Source organism: Acinonyx jubatus, chromosome X (assembly GCF_027475565.1).
Source record: "Acinonyx jubatus isolate Ajub_Pintada_27869175 chromosome X, VMU_Ajub_asm_v1.0, whole genome shotgun sequence".
In the NCBI taxonomy this organism is placed as follows: domain Eukaryota; kingdom Metazoa; phylum Chordata; class Mammalia; order Carnivora; family Felidae; genus Acinonyx; species Acinonyx jubatus.
In genome coordinates, this window is record NC_069389.1 from 12,472,373 (window position 1) to 12,491,692 (window position 19,320).

Consider the following 19,320-nt stretch of genomic DNA (forward strand, 5'->3'; position numbering starts at 1 on the left):
TTGTACAAGTGAAATATGAACGTATCTGGATATTTAAAAGCAATTCCTCGACATTATAGTATTTCACTGTAAATATACTCATGGTAAATATTTTAAGGCATGTTTTTAATAAAAACAGTCTTTTTAAAACCACAGAACTGCAATGCCATTATTGCACCCAGTATATTAAAAATAACTCCTTAATATCACCAGTACTAAATCTGAATGATTTTCTGATTTGATTTTCCTCAATAGTCTCAAAAATATCTTTTTATGGTTGTTTGGTTTGAATCAAAATCTAAAAGGAGTCTACACTTTGCACTGAATTGATATGTATGACACATCTCAGTAGGTCTATAACCATTTCCCCTCCTTTTTTATGCCATATATTTGTTGAAAAAAAAAATGGAGTCATTCCTACAGAATTTTCCAATTCAGGATTGGACTGTATCTTCATGGCATCATTTAGCAGATTCTTTTATCTTCATATTTCCTGAAAACTGGTACATAGATCTAGAAGCTTATTTAGATTTAGATTCAAACTATTTTTCTGGCAAAACTATAAAAGTAATGCTTTTATACTATCTTTTATGTTTAAAAGTTATGAATTTGAAATAGCAGCTCAACAGTTCCCATGGCATTTTGTACTTAGGAGTATAAGATTCTCAAGAGGGAAGGAGGTAAGCCATTCACTCTGTTTTCTGCCTCATGCAGGAGTGAATCAGCTTCACTTCACTTGGAGTAACTTAGATTACTACTTTATCTCTAATTGATTTATTAGAGATATCTTTGGCTAGAGATGTTCATGTACCTTTAAAGATATTAATTCCTTACCTACATACTAGGAATAAAAATGTTTGAGATGAACAGTAACTAGAGAAAGTGCCAGAAGAAAATTGAACTTCCTTTGAAGTTTTTATGTTAGTGTGTTAATTGTTTACAATGAACTAATTTATGGATGGAAAAGCAAACCCAGGTACACTAAAGTGGGGCTATAGTATTGTTCTAGAATGCTGGGGATGTCCATTAAGTAAGAGCCCTCTCTTTTCTACCTGAGCTGGGAAGAGAGAGCTAGATAAAGAAATAGAGAATGATAAAAATAATTGCTTCTATGCCGGATAAAGCTGTTTGGAGATTGTGACTTAGGTCCACAGCAATAATGAACTTGCAAACACCTGATCTCCTATATTACATGTGCCATTTCCCTAGTCAGGGGCAATTAGACAACCATGGGCCTCTCTGAGCCCAGAGTACATGCCAGGTTCTTTTTTTCAAACTCACCTCTTAATAACTCACTCCCCTTTCCCTGGAGGGAGGCAGAAAGTGAATGAGGAATCAGGGTGCAGCAAAGAGTGGTAACCCAACGGGAGCTTAATCAACATGGAAGCAAGTGGAAATAAGTGTTTCCCCCATCACCGAAGTCTACCATATAATAGAGTATCAGTGGTAGAACCAGTTTTAACACAGCATTTTCAGCAATGAACACCCTCACATTTAGTTGGTCCCAATTCACATCAACTTCCACACTATAGCAGCTCATGTGCTAGGTGTTGTGTTGTATGGGGAGTTGTGGCAGATATTGAGTTGCTCTGCTCAGACCTCCCTTGAACAAAAGATTCACTACTCAGCTGCAGGGACAGTAGTTATCTGATGGCCTGTGGCTGTCAGTCCCTTCAGGGTCCACTTCAGCTTTCAAGCTATGGTCATGCTCTTCATGGACAGTTCCCACCCAGTGACTATACCAGAGAGTAACTGAGGTCACACTCCTTTTGGGTGGCCCCAGCCCATGACTAGGCAAGGTGGTGATACAAGGGCCTGGCAATTTCTACCCAAGACAGGACTTCTCCACTGGACAATCTTTGGTACCATTAGGCTGGCATAGGGTGACCAGCTGTCACGGTTTGCTGGGACTGAGAGATTTCCTAGGATGTAGGATGTTCAATGCTAAAGCTGGGAAATTTCCAGACAAATTAGGATGGTTGGTCACTTTCACTAGTGTAGACCTTGTCAGGTCTGCATTGGGGTCTGACAGCTACCCTCCATCTAATCTTGCTTCCTTCCCTTTTGCCTTTCACAGGTAAGACTCCCCACTAAACCTCTTATCCTTCTGGTTTCCTCTCAATGTCTGCTTCCCAGAGCATTCAGCCCAAGTCCGGGGCACATATAGCACAGAAACCAAGAGGAACCTAAATACTGCAAGAGGGCAGGGGAAAGATTAATTTGACACTTACAGGGATGCTTCTGGTATAACATTTTCAGTGGGCTATTTGTTCTGCACCCTTTGAAAAAGAGAAGAGGCATGTGTAAATACTCAATGACTTCAGGTTCCCTGAACTGCACTCGAATACTCAAAATGAAGGCTTTGCCAAAAAAGGACTCAAACTCCTTGTCCCTGTGTCCTTCTTTAAACATGCTTGCTATTAATTTCTGTGAGTTAAGAAAAATGAAAGGAGTTTCAGCTTTTCTGAGAAGTGTTCTTAAAATCAAGAGAGATTGTGGGTGAAGAAACAAGAACGCATCCTTCAGAGCCAGGACTAGGATAAGGAAAGCAATGTGCTCAGGGTATAACATTTAGGGAGGCACTCACTGTCATGGTAGTAGGAGTTCAGAGTCAGCACTTGCATGAACCTGAGCGTGAGCGCTTCCTTAAATATTGCACCCAGTTGCCTGGCTTGCCCCATCCTTGGGGCATCCATAATAATATTAGCCAACTTACACAGAACATTCCATCTTTCCTGCCCCAGGTACAAAGCCATCGTCCGGCCGATGGATATCCAGGCCTCTCATGCTCTGATGAAGATCTGCCTCAAAGCTGCATTGATCTGGGTTATCTCCATGCTTCTGGCAATCCCGGAGGCTGTGTTTTCTGATCTACATCCCTTTCATGAGGAAAGCACCAACCAGACCTTCATTAGCTGTGCTCCGTACCCACATTCTAATGAGCTGCACCCTAAAATTCACTCCATGGCTTCCTTCCTGGTCTTCTACATCATCCCACTGTCGATTATCTCTGTCTACTACTACTTCATTGCTAAAAATCTGATCCAGAGTGCTTACAATCTGCCTGTGGAAGGGAATATACATGTCAAGAAGCAGGTAGGTGCTGAGGATTGATTCGTTTCCTCCTTAAGGATCTGATCCCTTTTGGACTCCACTGACGAGCACACCTGATTCTGCAATTAGAGGAGGTGGGTGATCTGCGGCCAGATGGTAAATGGAAACTCCTAGCCACAGAAGCCCAGGTTTTCAGGTGTTTTTTATAATCTTGTTCTCTTATTAAAGACCTAAGCTAGGGAGGTATTGAGAATCTGGAAGATTTGAAGTATGGGTTTCCTTTTGAGGAATATCTGAAGAAGTGTTGTTGGTAACAAAATAACGTGTGAAGGCCCATAGAGATGTGACTTCTTTAAATTCCAATCACATTGTTTGGATAGGAAGAGTGTCACCACATGGGGACAAAGCAGAGGGAGCGGGGAAAAAGGAGCTGGTTGAAGAAAAAGAAGTCGTTGGACTAAGATAGGCTCACATTGATTTGGGTTCTTATCCAGACTTCATGACTTAACTCACTTACTTTCTCTGAGCCTCAGTTCCCTTACCCATGATACAGGGTGATAACCCACATATTGTAAGGCTGGAAGATTAAAAGACAGAGCATATATATGACCTAGAGTGCCCAGAATGCAGAATGCCCTCCACATGTGTTAGATTCCCTTCCCTGTCCCCCATAATCCTACAGAATTTCAGATTTGAGGTATGAATGGTAGAAACCAGGGACTCTGGCTTTACCCTCTTTGTCAGTTCTTGCTTTCTAGTCCAAATGTAGATCTTGTGGCATTTATGACGCAAAAGCAGAAAGACTCCCCATCCATTTAAATGTACCGCTGACTCGGTGGCTTCACCCTTTAAAGTGTTGTTGTTGTTGTGTTGTTGTTGTTGTTGTTGTTTTGCCTCAATTATGAGGAGAGAGTGGCAGTTCTCAGTGAAACTGTCTCCATATTTGAAAGGCCTCTCAATAGTGAACATCCATTGCACCTCTGGTTCTTTAATGAGAACGACGTTTCCCCCTGCAGTGGTACCAGAGGGTGTTGGGAGCAAACGATCCTCAGCCCACTTTGTCTAAGAACCTCCCTATATTAGTATAGCCCAGAAATAAGTTGAGACTAAAAATAATAACAATAGGAAGTTATTTTGATTTGGCCAATGAGGAAGAACAAAGCTGGCTGCTCTTTTGAGCATCAGGGGGAATAAGAAATTATTAACTGTGGAGCCCAGAAAGACATGAAGTCATATGGCCGATAAACGGCACCAGAGCTCTCTGGAGGAAAAAGAGGTCACTTACTAGAATTTCATTGAGCAATCCATTCAAGCATGTAATCAACTTTGTTTAAAGATCTGTTCTCAGTGGCACGTTCTAACTATATTCTACCTCATGGATTTCTGCTTCCTGGCTTTTTCATGTCTGTGTTTCTGACTCCCCCTCCCCACACACACCCTTTTTCCATCTGTTTCTGTTGCTTTTCTCCCATTTTATTGGATTCTCTCTCGTCCCCTTTCTCCCACTGAACCCTTTTTCTGTGGCTTTGTGAGCTCATCTATTCCCACAATTCTTTTTCCCTGTTTTTTTCTTTTCTCTGTCTGAATCTTTGTCGCTCTGCATCCATCCAACACTGTCCCTTGGTCCCTCTGGCTCTGTGCGTGACTCTCTCCTTAGATCGAATCCCGGAAGCGCCTCGCCAAGACGGTGCTGGTGTTTGTGGGCCTCTTTGCCTTCTGCTGGCTCCCCAACCACATCATCTACCTGTACCGCTCCTACCACTACTCGGAGGTGGACACCTCCATGCTCCACTTCATCACCAGCATCTGTGCCCGCCTCCTGGCCTTCACCAACTCCTGTGTGAACCCTTTTGCCCTCTACCTGCTGAGCAAGAGTTTCAGGAAACAATTCAACACCCAGCTCCTCTGTTGCCGCCCTGGCCTGTTGACCCGCTCTCACAGCACCGGCAGAAGTACCACCTGCATGACCTCCTTCAAGAGTACCAACCCCTCTGTGGCCACCTTCAGCCTCATCAACGGAAACATCTGTCATGAAGGGTATGTTTAGGCTGACCCTTGACCCTGTCCCCCTAGGGGCCCCTAGTTGTGCTTTATGGCTAGGAAAGAACCCTCACACCTGTTGTTGTCTCGGTACAACAACAAAGACCCTTTGGAAGGCTCATGACTGGTATAGGCAGGTGGCAGAGAGGCCCAAATGGATTGCTCTTACGTTTGAAAGGCCCGTCAAGATTTGTATTTTCCATTTCAACTTGTGAATGCTTCTTCTGATGTAGAGCAAACTTTCCGTATTTTAGAAAAGGGAACAAATAAGAAAGTATTATTTTAAGCATCAAGCCCTGATATACAGTTATGGCCAATTAAGTCACAGAAACTACATGAACAAAGAGATTTATATAGCAGAAAAATTACACGTTAAATGTCCACTTTGTGAAAGACTTCACCTTGTCATTTCTTTAAGCAGAAACTAGTGCTTTAAAAATATGATTTGAGTGATTTTTCAGGAACGTTTATGATCACAAACCAAGGAACTGTTTTTTTACACTTGTAACCTGAAAGTCAGCCCTATGAAAAATTCCCATGTATGATGGACCATCCCCAAATTGATAACACTGGAAGCCAGTTTAGGACGAATCCCTGAGTGTTGATTATTTTTAAAAGACGTTACTGGGGACACAGGAGAAACGCTCGACACATCATTTTAAGGCAAAAACACAGCCAGACACATAGACACGTATACAAAGATCCACATGAGGCTGTGGATTGGTATCTTGTGCTCTGAATTCTAACTCAATGGAGACTCTTTTTGCTGTTACCCCATTTCAATCATCCATGGTACACTCCTACCATAGAAGAGAAATCCTTTTGGGGGAAAATTGATCTTGCTCGCAATTCATCATTTATAAGTGCATAAAGTATAGTATTTATTTTTGCTATACAGGTTTTCAGCCAAACATATTTACTTAGATTTGGCTCTTTGCTCCAGTGAAGCAGTTAGTTCATATGAAAGAAAAAAAAAAAGATCACACCTGAGTGGAAAGAGAAACATGTTTACGTTTAACATATGCTTACCTAAAGTCTGTGAGAGGAAATGAATAAAATTTCAGTAATATGTATTTCTGTTTGAATATGCATAAATAATTTGCAGGGGGCTTAGCATTAAGAATGGATTATAAAACAGCCACAGGTTCATTAACTTTCTATGTAAGAGTAGTATTTATGAAACAGCCCACGTGCAGAAAAGAACTGGACTGAAATATTTTTATTTTCCTGAGTAAAGAGACTTGACTATCCTACTTTAGAAGCCCTGAATCAAGTTTTTCTTGACTCCATGATAGGCCAATTCTGCTGGACTGCAAACACGTTAACCCACTTTCAGATAAATCCAAATTCCGCAAATGTGCCCTAATATGTATCCCTCATATCTGAAGACGATTTTCATTCCGGTTTTCTCTGTCCAAGCGAGAAAGAACCATTGGCTCTCTTTCCCACATGGCACGTACTGAAAGATTTTCATCTCTTGTTACAAGGAAATGCTCACCGTCCGCAGAGCTTGAGAAGTTAGGACCCAGACGGTTGTGAACATCTGTGTTTACAGGTTGTATTAGCTGGAGTGAGACCTCTTCACTTCCTTCCGTGAGCCGCATGCCCTTCTGTACTGTTCCTACCTGCTCTCCTGGGAGCCCATAATGACACTGGACAGTTTGAAGAGCAAGTGTAGCAGAAAGAATGAAGATTTTTAGCTGGTCATCCCAGCTTAGTCTCTAGCTATGTAAGCTTGGCTATCAACCCTTCTCTAGACTCATTTTCTCATCTCTAGAATGAGAGGACAGTGCTAAGATCCCTCTCTTGCTGAAATCCTCTGAGTCCTGTCATTGCTTCCAGTTTGGTTTCTAAAGCATTTGTACAGCCAGCCTGCTCACAGGTGCCCCACTTCTGTTACCTTTGCAACAACTCGTCTGGGGAAGTCCTTCAACCAACATCCTACACTCATGTTCATGTTAGTGGAATGGAAGGAGACTAGTCTATTGCTTTCAGGGGCTCCCTGGAATAATTCGTATGAATGGTGTCCCATTAGCTTGTTATGCTGTGGGATTAAAGCTGAAAAACACATATTGCTCAATCTCCTCATTATACGAAGGGTACTTTCCCTACTCACCTCTGACCTCCATGCACCTGTTATCTCCAACTACTGCTCCACAACTTTACCCTTGGGTTTCTTCAAAACTCTTGAGTATAAGTGACTTCGTACCTCGTTAGGGGCTACATTGTGTAGCATTCTGGGTACTTGTGTGACTTGTTCAAGCATCTCTGAACTACCTGCCTTCAAAGACATTTTGGGAGTAGGACTCATCTTAATGTCTCCTTCAGGTAACATCATGGCATGGATTTCAGGAGACTGAAATCTAGGTCCAGCTGTGTGTCCTGAGGCAAATCCTGTCACCTCTTTGAGACTTGTAAACAGAAGGGCTGTAGAAGGCGTGTGCCAGCCAACGGCCCAGGACTGGTAAAACTGGGAATCAACAGATGGACGGACGCGAACCTGCTTATTGGGACAGACTTACCCGGGCCCTTCTCCAGGGAAGTCAACTTCTTCTTCCACCTCAAGACCCTAAAATTCTGGAGAGACCCAAGCCCCCATGTGGTATCACCTCTCTGCTAGGGCAGAGTGTGGCAGGGGCTGGAGCTAAGACATTTCACGCCTGGCTTCCAAAGATAATCACGTTTAGCGCTTATGTCTTTGGTGAGGGGGGAAAAAATCAATTTTTTCTGTGGAAAACCATCTGTGTTTATTCAATTGACAGACACTACCTTTCAATCTATCTTAAATTGAGCCTCCCTGAGGCAGGCAGCTCAACAGTGATAGATTAAGCAATAAACAAGGCAGCCTGCCCACCATCGGCCGCCGCTGGCAGGGAGGGCGCAGCTGCTGTTAGGAGTGATATTCCACAGCAAGATGGTCCTCCCTGCTTGGCGCAGGCGAGGCCCCTCCCTGTCGGTGATGATTCCCCATAAATGTGGATGGCTAAACCCCTTCTTCTGGCTGCCCTCACCCCCCCCCCCCACTAACCCTGGCCTTCTGCCTCATTAACAAGCCCTCTTGTTTCCCTCTTTGCCACACAATTTGGTTTCATCTTGAAGAATGGAGAAGTGGGGAAGGATGGTAAATACACAGTTTAGAGGCTGCTTCAGATGAACCCGAGCTCAGCTTGTTATGAAAAGGCTCACTGAACAGAAATAAATGAACTTGTCCAAAGGACACGTGCACATTGAAGTTGTAAAGTCTTTGTTTATGCCAAAAGTAGCAGTTGGTTATTGGTTTCAGAGTCAACGCATGTACCAAATGTCTTCTGGTAAGAGAGATGAGCTTTGCTTGGGAACTACGAGTTGAATGACATCCTCAACCTGTGGACTAAAAGGTGGCTAAGTCACTTTCCTGAAAGCTAGATAGGAATGATCGCCCTGGAAACCTGACCACGTGAGAAGTGAGTGAATAGTACACACTTCTGTGGAGGTGAGATGCGAGAGAGGCCGACTTTCTGGACATTTCCGCCCTTCACATCCAGGCCCCGAAGCAGCTGTTGTTAGAGAGTGCCATTGCTAACCCTAGCTTGCTGGGAGGAATGGGGCACATTTTGCACATTTGTCTATGTTTGGCTGCGTTTTCATAAAACAGATGAACAGCTGAAAACAAGACATTATTCTATTCACTCTCCTGGGTCCAGGCTTTGTGTGAGCTATTCAAAGAAACCAAGCCCTAGTTTATCCTGTATGTGATGGTCATTCCTCTCAGCACCCACCTTGACAAACCTCCGGCAGCCCTCCACCCCCAACACAAACACAACAACTTTAATATCCAGCAACCTCTTACCATAATTTTGGCCTTCAAAGACACCCTTCCTTTAGGTAGGGGCCAAGCGTGAACTCCAGCTCAATATATCCAGAGCAATCAACAAATCACAGAGAACAGACTTTTCTTTTGTGAGACCACGTTAGAAATGCACTCAGTGGAATTTATCTAATTTTTTAAAAGGTTTAACAGCCCCTGGGTTCAAATATTATGTGTCCATGATTAATTTAAAAAAATAATTTGCATTTACCTAGTGTTCGTGGTCTATAAAGCATTTTTATACTCATTGCCTCGTCTAATCTAAGCCGTCCCTGCTGGCCAAAGAGCTGCTTAGCCTCCTTTACTATGGAAATTAGTAAATGACATTTATTGGTGACCATGTGCGATTAAATTAAAAGACCCATGGAACTATGAAGCTGAAGCATGAAACTACAGCTATTGGACCATACTTGACCTACAAAAAGGTGATTTCATATGGTTCAGCGAACTCTGATTTCATTTATACTCATGGACGTTCCCAGTTTACGGGATAGTCTGTGCCTGCAAAGTGAGTCTGTTTAACTTGGCCCAAGGCAGGGAATGATGCCATTGTTGGTTGCACCAGTGAGGCATATTAGCCAGAACAGCATTCCATGTCACACGGAAGTGGAAGCCTAAGATAAGAAGGGACAGGATCATGGGGAGCAAAACCACAAGTCATAGATCACACATTTGTGTGAAACCTTAGTGGAGTTCTATGACTCTAGAAGTGCTGGAAGGGGGCACCTGGGTCGCTCAGTTAAGCGTCCGACTTTTGATTTCAGCTCAGGTCATGATCTCATGGTTTGTGAGTTTGAACCCCGTGTTGGGCCCTGCGCTGACGGTGTGGCACCTACTTGGTGTTCTGTCTCTCCCAATCTCTCTGCCCTTCCCCCTCAAAATAAATAAACTTAAAAAAATGTTATTAGAAGTGCTGGAAAGGAAGGTGCTCGATTTCACCAAGCAGCAATGATGTGCCAAATGCAGTGCTGCGCACATTTCTATTCTTCCTCACAAGCACCTTGACAAGTATTCGGATGATGAAGCTGAAGCTCAGGGAGATCACTTCACCATCCCAAGGCCACACGCCGCAGTTGAATGGCAGAGTATTAATGTGGACCTGGATCCCTCTTAAGACAATCCTCCAGCAGCCCTCCACCCCCAACACAAACACAACTTTAATACCCAGCAATCTCTTACCATAACTTTGGCCTTCGAAGACACCCTTTCTTTAGGTAGGGGCCAAGCATGAATTCCAGCTCAATATATCCCATTCCACTGCTCAGCATTGCTTCCCAAATCCAGCCCCATGTGAGAAATTAAGTTCACAGTGACTGATAGATAATCCCATTCCCTACTCTAGCTTTTGTCCAAAGGCCTGAACCACTGATGAAGTCGAGGACTGTACACCAAGGGCATGGAAGATGTTTCTAAGCACCTAAGGACTCACTGCAGGCAGAGGCTGAAATGTAGCACAGAGTAGGTGGACAAGGAAGTCCCTTAGTTCACTTGCCCCCAGAGACACAATTCGGTGGCAAATGGAAGCCCTGGGAAGAATTTCCCACCTAGTTCTGTGACCGAGTGGAGAAAACCCTTGGCGAAGGGCCATATACAGAGGATCCAAGTGAGAACAGTCAATCCAGGCACCTTTCTGTGAAGTGGGATTCGTTGGAGAACAGGTATCAGGAAGGGGTGGAACCCTTCCCCCATCACCCCGCCTTCCCCCCTCCCCCAAAAAACCCAGTAAGACATGATAGCAGATGATTTCCCTGAGCCTGGAGACCCAGGCTACGTGAATAGCCTTTAACAGAAAAATGTCTCCTGGACTAAAATCCGAGTTCAGGTATGGACTTAGTGCCCTGTTACAAACCCAGAAACCACTGTCTGCCCATTCAGAGCTCACATTCTGGAAGATAAGATTATTTCTCTTTTGTTCCCTAAATTTAAAATTCATTCCCAGAGCCATAGAATGACATGGAAGGAGTTACATAATTTTATGGTCTTTCAAAAGGATCATTTTAATGGGACAGTAAAACTTCACACATTCAACACCTCATTAATTCCCAGACGAGTTTGAAAATTTTGGTATAACTCGAGATTTCAGTGTGCAAGGTACACATATAATTTGGGACTGTTTTGAATCCAAATTTTTCATCAATTTGCTTCAGTTTTAGCTAGTGCTATTGACATATTGATATTGATAATGAATAATATTAAGAAAGTAAAATTGATTTAAAAACAATTTTTTCCCCTCTGTAATCTGGCCTTGACTGATTCGAACATAACCTTTCTTGCATCCAAGTTGGCAGAGTTTGGGGTAATAAAATTTGTTGAAAGGGTTGATTTGGTGAGTTGTAAAAATACATGGCACAAACTTCTTTATGTCATTTTCTGTTTTGTTTTAAATATTAGACTTATATTTTGTAAATTATAATTGTACTTGTTACTATTAACTGTAAATATTTATTGTATCAAAAATGTGCTCTGTGTTAAAGAAGTCAGAACAAATTCCAGGTGTGGTACTTAGTATAAATAATGTCATGGCTTGGCTTTGCCCAGACTCCTTAGACTAATGAATTATTTATAAGAAATTCACAATATTAATATGAATGATTCAGGTCCTTTTAAATGTGCAAACTGTGTGACCATGTAAAATTCTGTGAAGTGTGCTCATTGATTGTATTCTTATTTTTCAAGAAATGTTTCCAATGCTTCTATTACATTGTACATGGTCTGCATGACATTAACTCAAAGCCAGTACAGTAAGCTGAATATTTAAGTCATAGAATGTAAGAAATGTGTTTTATTTCTTAATACAATAAAGCATAATTTATGAAATGGACACATGCATGTAGTCAATGTTCAGTAAAAAGAAAGCTGTTGCATGGATGTAGTGTATGGCCATATGCCCCACAGTTGTTCAATTCTGGAACCATCTATGTCAGAATCACCCAGGCTGCTGGCTGCAAAATGCAGGTTCTCCAATTTCCAATTGACTCAGAACATCTGGGGATTTGGCCTAAAAATCTGCATTTTAAAACAAGCTCCCCATGTGATTCCTCAGTACACAGGGGTTTCGTTTCATTAAACTTTTAAAAGATGTATTTAACTTTTGAATAAGGAAGCTTTTCCCATGAGTCAAAATCGAAAGCATAAGAAAGGCATTCAGGAGCGCCTGGGTGGCTCAGTCGGTTAAGCTACCCATTCTTGATTTCGGCTCAGGTCATGATCCCACGGTTCGTGGGATCAAGCCCGGCGTCCATCTCTGTGCTGACAGCGTGGAGCCTGCTTAGGATTCTCTCCCTCTCTCTCTGGCCCTGCCCTGATCATGTGCATGTGCTCGCTCTCGCTCTCTCTCTTAAAATAAATAAATAAACTTTTTTTAAAAAAAGGCATTCAGTGAAAAGTCACTATACTACCTCAGAGTTCTCAGCATTCATCACCACTTCCTCTAGTAAGTGACCATCGCTGTTAGATTCTTACATGTACATGCTTCTGGACATTTCTTATGCACTGGCAAATAAATACGAATGTGTGTTTTCCTGCGGTCCACCAGCATTTTACAGATATGGTAGCATATTATATGCATTGCTTTGCCCCTTGCTTGCTTCACTACACACTATATCTTGGAGATCTGTCCATATCATTATAAAAAATTCTTCTTCACTCTTTCTTATACCTGCATAGTACTTTATTTATTCAGTCCCCCACTGATGAACATTTAGGTGGTTTCCAGTGTTTTGCTATTATGAATCATGTTGCAACGAATAACATATATAATCTCATACATGAGCAAGTGTTGCTGTTGGAAAACATCTTAAATGTGGAATTGCAGACCATATACTTTTATAATTTGACAGCTATTGCCAATTGTTCTCTTTAGGGCTTAAATACCAAAGTTTGAGGGTTTCTGCTTTCTGGGGTAACCCTAGCCATCAGAGACCAGGAAAGCACCGAAGAAATAACACATTTGGTCACAAACAGGAGCCGTCTAAGCTCCCCGCACTCCAGATGAGAAGAGGCAACCAAGCATGCCTTTCAGATACAGTGAACAAATTCTTTGAGAGGCACACAGACAGCCATGCCAAGGAGGCCCCAGAGTGTGGGGTTGTATATGAGCACTACCATGGGGTTACCTTGGGAGAAGGTTCTCTGGTCTCAGTATATCTCACCACGTCCCCTGCCATGCACCCCAGCCCTGTGATGTATGGCATGTAGAGCCCACCATTAGACTGCAAATGCTCTCTCAAAGTGTCAATGCTTTAAATAGCTAAAAGTGGTGATTCCTAATTGTGCATCTCTAGTTCTCCTGGATTAGATGGGAAGATGAGCAGACTAAAATCTCTGAGACACCCAGGGTATAAAAATCCAATTGACATGTAAGGTTGGTCTGTGTTAATTGCTGAGAGCTCTACCCAAAACCCGGGTGAATTTGCCTATCAGAAACTCTAAACTCTGGGGTGCCTGGGTGGCTCAGTCGGTTGATCATCCGACTTCGGCTCAGGTCATGATCTCACAGTTTGTGGGTTCAAGCTCCGCATCAGGCTCTATGCTGCTTGTTCAGAGCCTGGAGCCTGCTTCAGATTCTGTCTCCTTCTCTCTCTGCCCCTCCCCCACTCACACTTTGTCTCACTCTGTTTCTCAAAAATAAATAAAATGTAAAAAAAAAAAACGTAAAAAAAAAAACAAAACTCTAAACTCTTTGCAAGCATGCTGCCTACCACATCAGAAAAAGAAGTTTCATTGATACGTAGATTGTAATATTGAGAATTTAATAATCTCCTTTGAGTCTTGGATTACTGAAGTTGAAAGATACCCCAGAGAATGCCCAGATACAACCCCACATCTCACAAATGAGGAAGTTAAAGGAAAGTGTTGCGATTTGGGTTTCCACATGGTCGTGAGACACTAGAAAAATGAAAACAATTGGCTTGGAGATGATGTGGATGAGAAGAGGTTCAGCAGACCCTTTTGCTAGAGGGCAGGTAAATCTGTGCAGGGACATCTTGTAACACATCAGGCAGAGAACCTTCCTGTTCACTGGGTGCAACATTGATAAATATTGGCTTCTGATACAAGAGATAATGGGTAACATCTTACCAAGAAGATGACACAAAAGCAGGCATCCCTTGAATATGGACTGGACTGTGTTCAATATTATAAAAGTGAATTTTAAAGGCACATCTCCCCCTACTTCCCAGAACTGAGATCAGTGAAGTCAAGCATTTTGCTCCAGGTCACCTGTCAACTTTGACGCATACTCAGTGTGTTTCTCAGGGTCCCTTCCCACCTCCTATGACAGCCCAGTGCTCCTCAATGCCTCTCAGAGGGACCGGACTAGCTCTGACTCACCAAAGTGCTATTTGCTAGAACAGCCTATGTTCGTAGGTTCACTCTTGGGGAGCTTTCCAGGATATTACTACTTAAAGTATGGTCTGTGGACCAGCAATGTTGACATCACCTGGTCAAAAGTGCAGGGTCTTGGGCCCTGCCTTAGACCTTCTGCATTAGAATCTTAACAGATCCCCAAGGGAATCCTATGATATTAAATTTGTGACCACTGACAGAGGACGCCATTTACTGTGAAGAAATCCATAGTGGGCCTGATACTTTTTGCTATGCCATCTGGTGGTGTCTACACATTTCCCCCAACCTTCTTGCTTGAGAGTCTTGGAATCTCTTTTCTCATGGGGCCTATGTTTACCACCTTGGTCACTGGGACCTAAATTCTGTCTATACAGAGTGGCCAGATACCCCAGTGTCCCGTCTCTGCTCTCCAGGGACTGGGAGTAGATGAGTTCATGACATCAGTCTTGCGGGCCTAGAATCATCGTAGAACTCACCACACAGTTAATTATTTTTCCTTTCTTGTGGTACACTCGTGAGCTCAACCAACAGTGGCTGTTATCTGTTGTACTTACATCATGCCTTGCCCAGAAAGACTAATTTTACCTGACAGTAATTAATGGGACACGCCATGCTCCCCAAATTCCTATGAATTTGTCCAAAAAAACCTTTTGTTGTTTTTTTTTTTGTCCAAACTGTTGGACAAAACTTTCTTAAACTTCTGCCAAAAAAAAAAAAAAAAAAAAAAATGGTGTCTGCTTGTCGCTTAGTGATTTAAAAAAAAAAAAACAAAACCCGAAAACTATATGCCCATTAACCCACCTCAAAGAAGGTACTGGGTTTCTGATTAGATGTTCTAATTTTTTGTAAGTCAGAAGAGTGTACCTACCCTCTCAGAAGCAGAATCCAGACTTCAGGCAAAAACTTCTTTGCTCGATTTAAAGCCGGAAGGTGTGCTTTGCTTAGATTAATGAAAAAGGCTGGGGCGCCTGGGAGGCTCAGTCGGTTAAGCGTCCGACTTTGGCTCAGGTCATGATCTCACGGTTTGTGGGTTCAAGCCCTGCACTGGGCTCTGTGCTGACAGTGGGGAACCTGCTTGGGATTCTCTCTCTCTTCCTTTCTCTCTCTCTCTTTCTCAAAATAAATAAATAAACTTAAAACAAACAAACAAAGGAAAACATCTCACAAGCCAAGGGTGAAAACTTCTTAGGTCCTACCTGAATTCTGTGAAGAGAGCAAAGGGGCATCAACTCCCCCCCTGGTCTCTAGCTCCCACGAGGTCTTGAAATTTCTGCTTTGTTGCGCATTTTAAGAGAATATAGAAAAGAGGTCATTCCAAATTGTGCAGGTGCCTAATAATAAAAGCCAGCCCCACTTAGACGCTAACTGGTTCTTTATCTTCAAAACCAAAATTGCTCTCTCCCAATATGCTTCACCTCTTTGTGTGTCCCCTTTGCCTTCGAAGGGTGGTCAAAATTCTCCCATTTGTCTAAACTCAAAACCTTACCATCACCTCTGGCTCCATCCTTTCAGCATCACCCACATCCAGCTGGACCTCAGCGTCTGCAAGTGTCCCTCTAAAATGTTTCAGGTACGGGAGCCCTGCTGGGCTCAGTCGGTTAGGTTAAGCATCCGACTCTTGATTTCTGCGCAGGTCATGATCTCACGGGTCGTGGTGAAGTCAGGCTCAGGTCATGACCTCAGAGCCTTCTTGAGATTCTCTCTCTCGAAATAAATAAGTAAATAAACTTTAAAATAAAGTAAAATGTTTCAGGTATGAGAATCCATCTCCCAAAGGCAATGTTTACCCAGTGAAACACGACTTTCTCCCCCACAGGAAATCAGCGGCGAGTCTGAGGACCCAAGTGTCGCCCTGCAGCCTCAGCTTCTCCTCCAGGACCCCGTAATTCTCCATGATCCAGAAACTAAAGCGTTAAGCCTCCAGAGCAGAGGCCTCCTGGGCCAGATAGCGGACCCCATTCTGACGGTTGTCGCCCACGTCCTGCCCAAGTTGTTACCATTTCCGTCGTCACCGCTGCATCTGCCGAGCCACGCGTCACTGCCCTAGATAAGACATGCTCCTTGTGTTGCTAAACTCCTACAAATAGTCCCTAACAGGCTCTTATTTTTAGTTATTCCTCACATTTCCTTTAGATTATGCTTCCCTGTGTACCCGTCTGAGCGTGTTGCTCTCATGCCCACATTCTCTTACTGGTTTTTTTTTCCTATGACAAAACCCAATTTTCCCAGCCTGGATGTCAACTCCCTACTTCCTAAGCTTATGTTCCACTGACTGCCCCTTCCCCCTGCACCTAGACAGATTGTCCATTCACACCTTGCTCCTAAGTTTCCCTGACACCTTTTGGGCTCAGTGCTTCTTACCCTGAGCTGTCCTTAGAAACACCTGGGGAGCTTTAAAAACTCCTGATGGCCAGGCCCGGCCACAGAACAACTGAGTCAGAATCTCTGAGAGGGGAGAACCAGGCATTCCTATTCGAAGCTCTCCAAGTGACTGCAATGAACCGACAAGGTTGAAGGCCACCTCACCTGAAATGTCCTCTTGTACGTCGGCTGGCCTGAACCCTACCCAACCCTCACAGTTCAGCTCCAGTGTCCTCTCTCCATGAAGCCGTCCTGCTCTCCTGTGCTCAAGCAGCACTTTCTGCACGGGTCCTAGCTTTTCTCATAAACTGCCTTGAAATATATTTACTTGTGTGAATACTAGACTCTCCCACTAGATCAGGGATTGACAAACACTTTCTGTAAAGGGCCAAGTAGTAAGTATTTTAGGCATCGTGGGACAGACAGTCTGTGTCAAGACTACCCAACTGTTGTTGTAGCATAAAAGCAGCCACAGATAACATGTAAGTGAATAAACGTGGCTGTGTTTTAACAAATCTGCATTTGCAAAACCTGACGGTGGGCTAGATTGGGCCTGAGAGCTGGAGTTGCTGATGTCCCAGCATGAGACTAATAGAGCACTTTAGGGGCAAGGATTTTTTTTTTTTTTTAAGAGAGAGAGAGAGAGAGAGAGCAAGAGAGAGAGAGAGAGAGAGAGAGAGAATCTTAAGCAGGCTCCACACTCGGTGCAGAGCCCAACACAGGGCTCCATCCCACGACCCTGGGATCATGATCTGAGCTAAAATCAAAGGTTGGACACTCAACCGACTGAGCCACCAGGTGCCCCAGGGGCAAGGATCTTTCAGTCTCTCTCTCTCTCTCTCTCTTTCTCCCCCTCTCTCTGTCCCCCTCTCTCTCCAGCCCTAGTGTCTATCCCAGTGCTTGAATCAGTGACAGAAACCCACAAAACTCCCTTTGTGAGGGTCAATGCATTCAGACTCTCACAACCAAGCATAGGGCATGGGTAAGGCAAAGTAAAGCAGGAAGAGTCAGAATTTGTCAATCCTAACTTTTAGGCAAAGACATTAACATTTTACCTTACTTATCATTCCCAGCAGAACTGTCGAACAATCACCGTTTGCGGCACAGAGTCGCTCATGAACGGTGACCACGCATTCCTATGCAGGGACTAACTCTCCAGCTGCACAGATCCCCTTCTACCCTGCCGTAGGCTGGGGAGCACCTTGAGAAGATGAATGAGGTGCAAGCATCGGAGCAGAGGCCAGTGTCTGTAAGAGGTAGCTCTCTAAATTTGCAAACCCACGCTGTACGACGCTGATTAGCATCACCAACCAATGTTGACATAATTCACCATTACTGCAAAATTATGCCCGCTCCAGACATGAGTGAAAGGTACCAGGGCTCCTTGGCCTGTAACCACAGAAAGGTGAGCCTTCAAGTGGCCCTTCATGTACGTCACGGTGGGCGGTCAAATTTGTTTCAAGGTGTCTTAGTCCATTCGGGCTACTATAACAAAAATACTGTTGACTGGGTAGCTTACAAACAACAAAAATCTATTCCTCCAATAAATAAATAAATAAATAAATAAATAAATAAATAAATAAGCAAATAAATAAATAAAAAATATAAATGTTAAAAAAAAAAATCTATTCCTCCCAGTTCTAAAAGCTCAGAAGTCCAAGATCCAGGTGCCAGCAGATTCGGTGTTTGTTGAGAGCCCACTTCCTGCTTCAGAGATGGTGCCTTCTTGCTGTGTCTCACACAGTGGAATAGGCAAGAGAGCTTTCCTGGGGTGCTCTCCGGAGAGGACTAATCCTACTCATGAGGACTCCACCCTCATGACCTAATCACCTCCCCAAGGCCCCTCCTCCTTAATACCATCACCCTGGAGGGCTAAGATTACAGCATATGAATTGGGGGCGGGCGAGACGCAAACATTCAGTCCACGGCATAGGAGCTCATTTTCATTACGAAATATGTGGGTTAAAGGCACGTAGAGACAAAACAACTTTCTCATGCACAGTCCCCAAGTCTGGCTCGTTAAAAAGAAAACCATCCCCACGGTCTCCCACTCATCCCAGCCTGTTATCTCCTAATTCACGCGTCTTCTCCCTACTCCAAACTGTATCTCCGGCAGTAAGAAGAAAGGCTGTGTACAAACTCCTGGATTGGAATACACTGCCAGAGCAATAAGAATAATAAATGAAGAGTATGAATAAAGAAAGCAAAGAGATAATATTTGGCAATCCCATGCTCATTTACAAATGCAGTGTCACATCACCTCCGAAGAACAGGGGCTCAAAATCCTGAGGCTCTGCCCCTTCCCTGTAGAAAGTTAACAGAACTGAAGTCACCTAAGAGACTAAGTCTGGTGACTGCACACCACCTGTCCTATGCCTCTCATCTCGAGTTACAGCTTCCTTGTCTCCATAACTATGGGGCAAAGAACCGTTTTCTGCAAAATTTATAGTGGGGAAACTGCTCGAGAGGTTGAAGAGATGTGGCATTTCCCAGGAAGCCTGTAATCAAGGAGACAGGAGCTGAAACGAGGATCCCTATGTAGGAGGACTGGGGAGATCAACATTCCAGAATATAGACAGCCCCCAGAGACTGGCTTATGGCTGCTCAAAGACCTATAGGGTTGGAGGCAGGCCTGTGAGGTGAAGTATCCCAGTTACCCTTTAGGGCTGTCAGGAACATGAGAGCCTTGGTCT

At 43.6% G+C, this 19,320-nt stretch overlaps 1 protein-coding gene and 1 long non-coding RNA gene across 3 annotated transcripts in view; one reads left to right on the plus strand and one right to left on the minus strand.

The window, feature by feature from the left end:
• Positions 1-7,540, plus strand: part of GRPR (gastrin releasing peptide receptor) — a 37,850-nt gene extending 30,310 nt beyond the window's left edge. Inside the window, exons 2-4 of one of the 2 annotated variants that reach the window (XM_027054501.2) lie at positions 2,724-3,075; positions 4,691-5,070; positions 7,402-7,540. In XM_027054501.2, the coding sequence (XP_026910302.1) occupies positions 2,724-3,075; positions 4,691-5,070; positions 7,402-7,405 (736 nt within the window). In that variant the 3' untranslated portion in view covers positions 7,406-7,540. Of the gene's footprint in view, positions 1-2,723; positions 3,076-4,690; positions 7,146-7,401 lie in introns of those variants that run through there. The other variant, XM_015081652.3, reaches the window with a different exon arrangement.
• On the minus strand, positions 347-5,323 carry LOC128311561 (uncharacterized). The gene is made up of 2 exons (XR_008290027.1): positions 5,243-5,323; positions 347-2,858 (listed from the first exon to the last, which is right to left on the minus strand). It is a non-coding gene; the product is annotated as an uncharacterized LOC128311561 (long non-coding RNA).
• Positions 7,541-19,320: the final 11,780 nt, after the last annotated feature.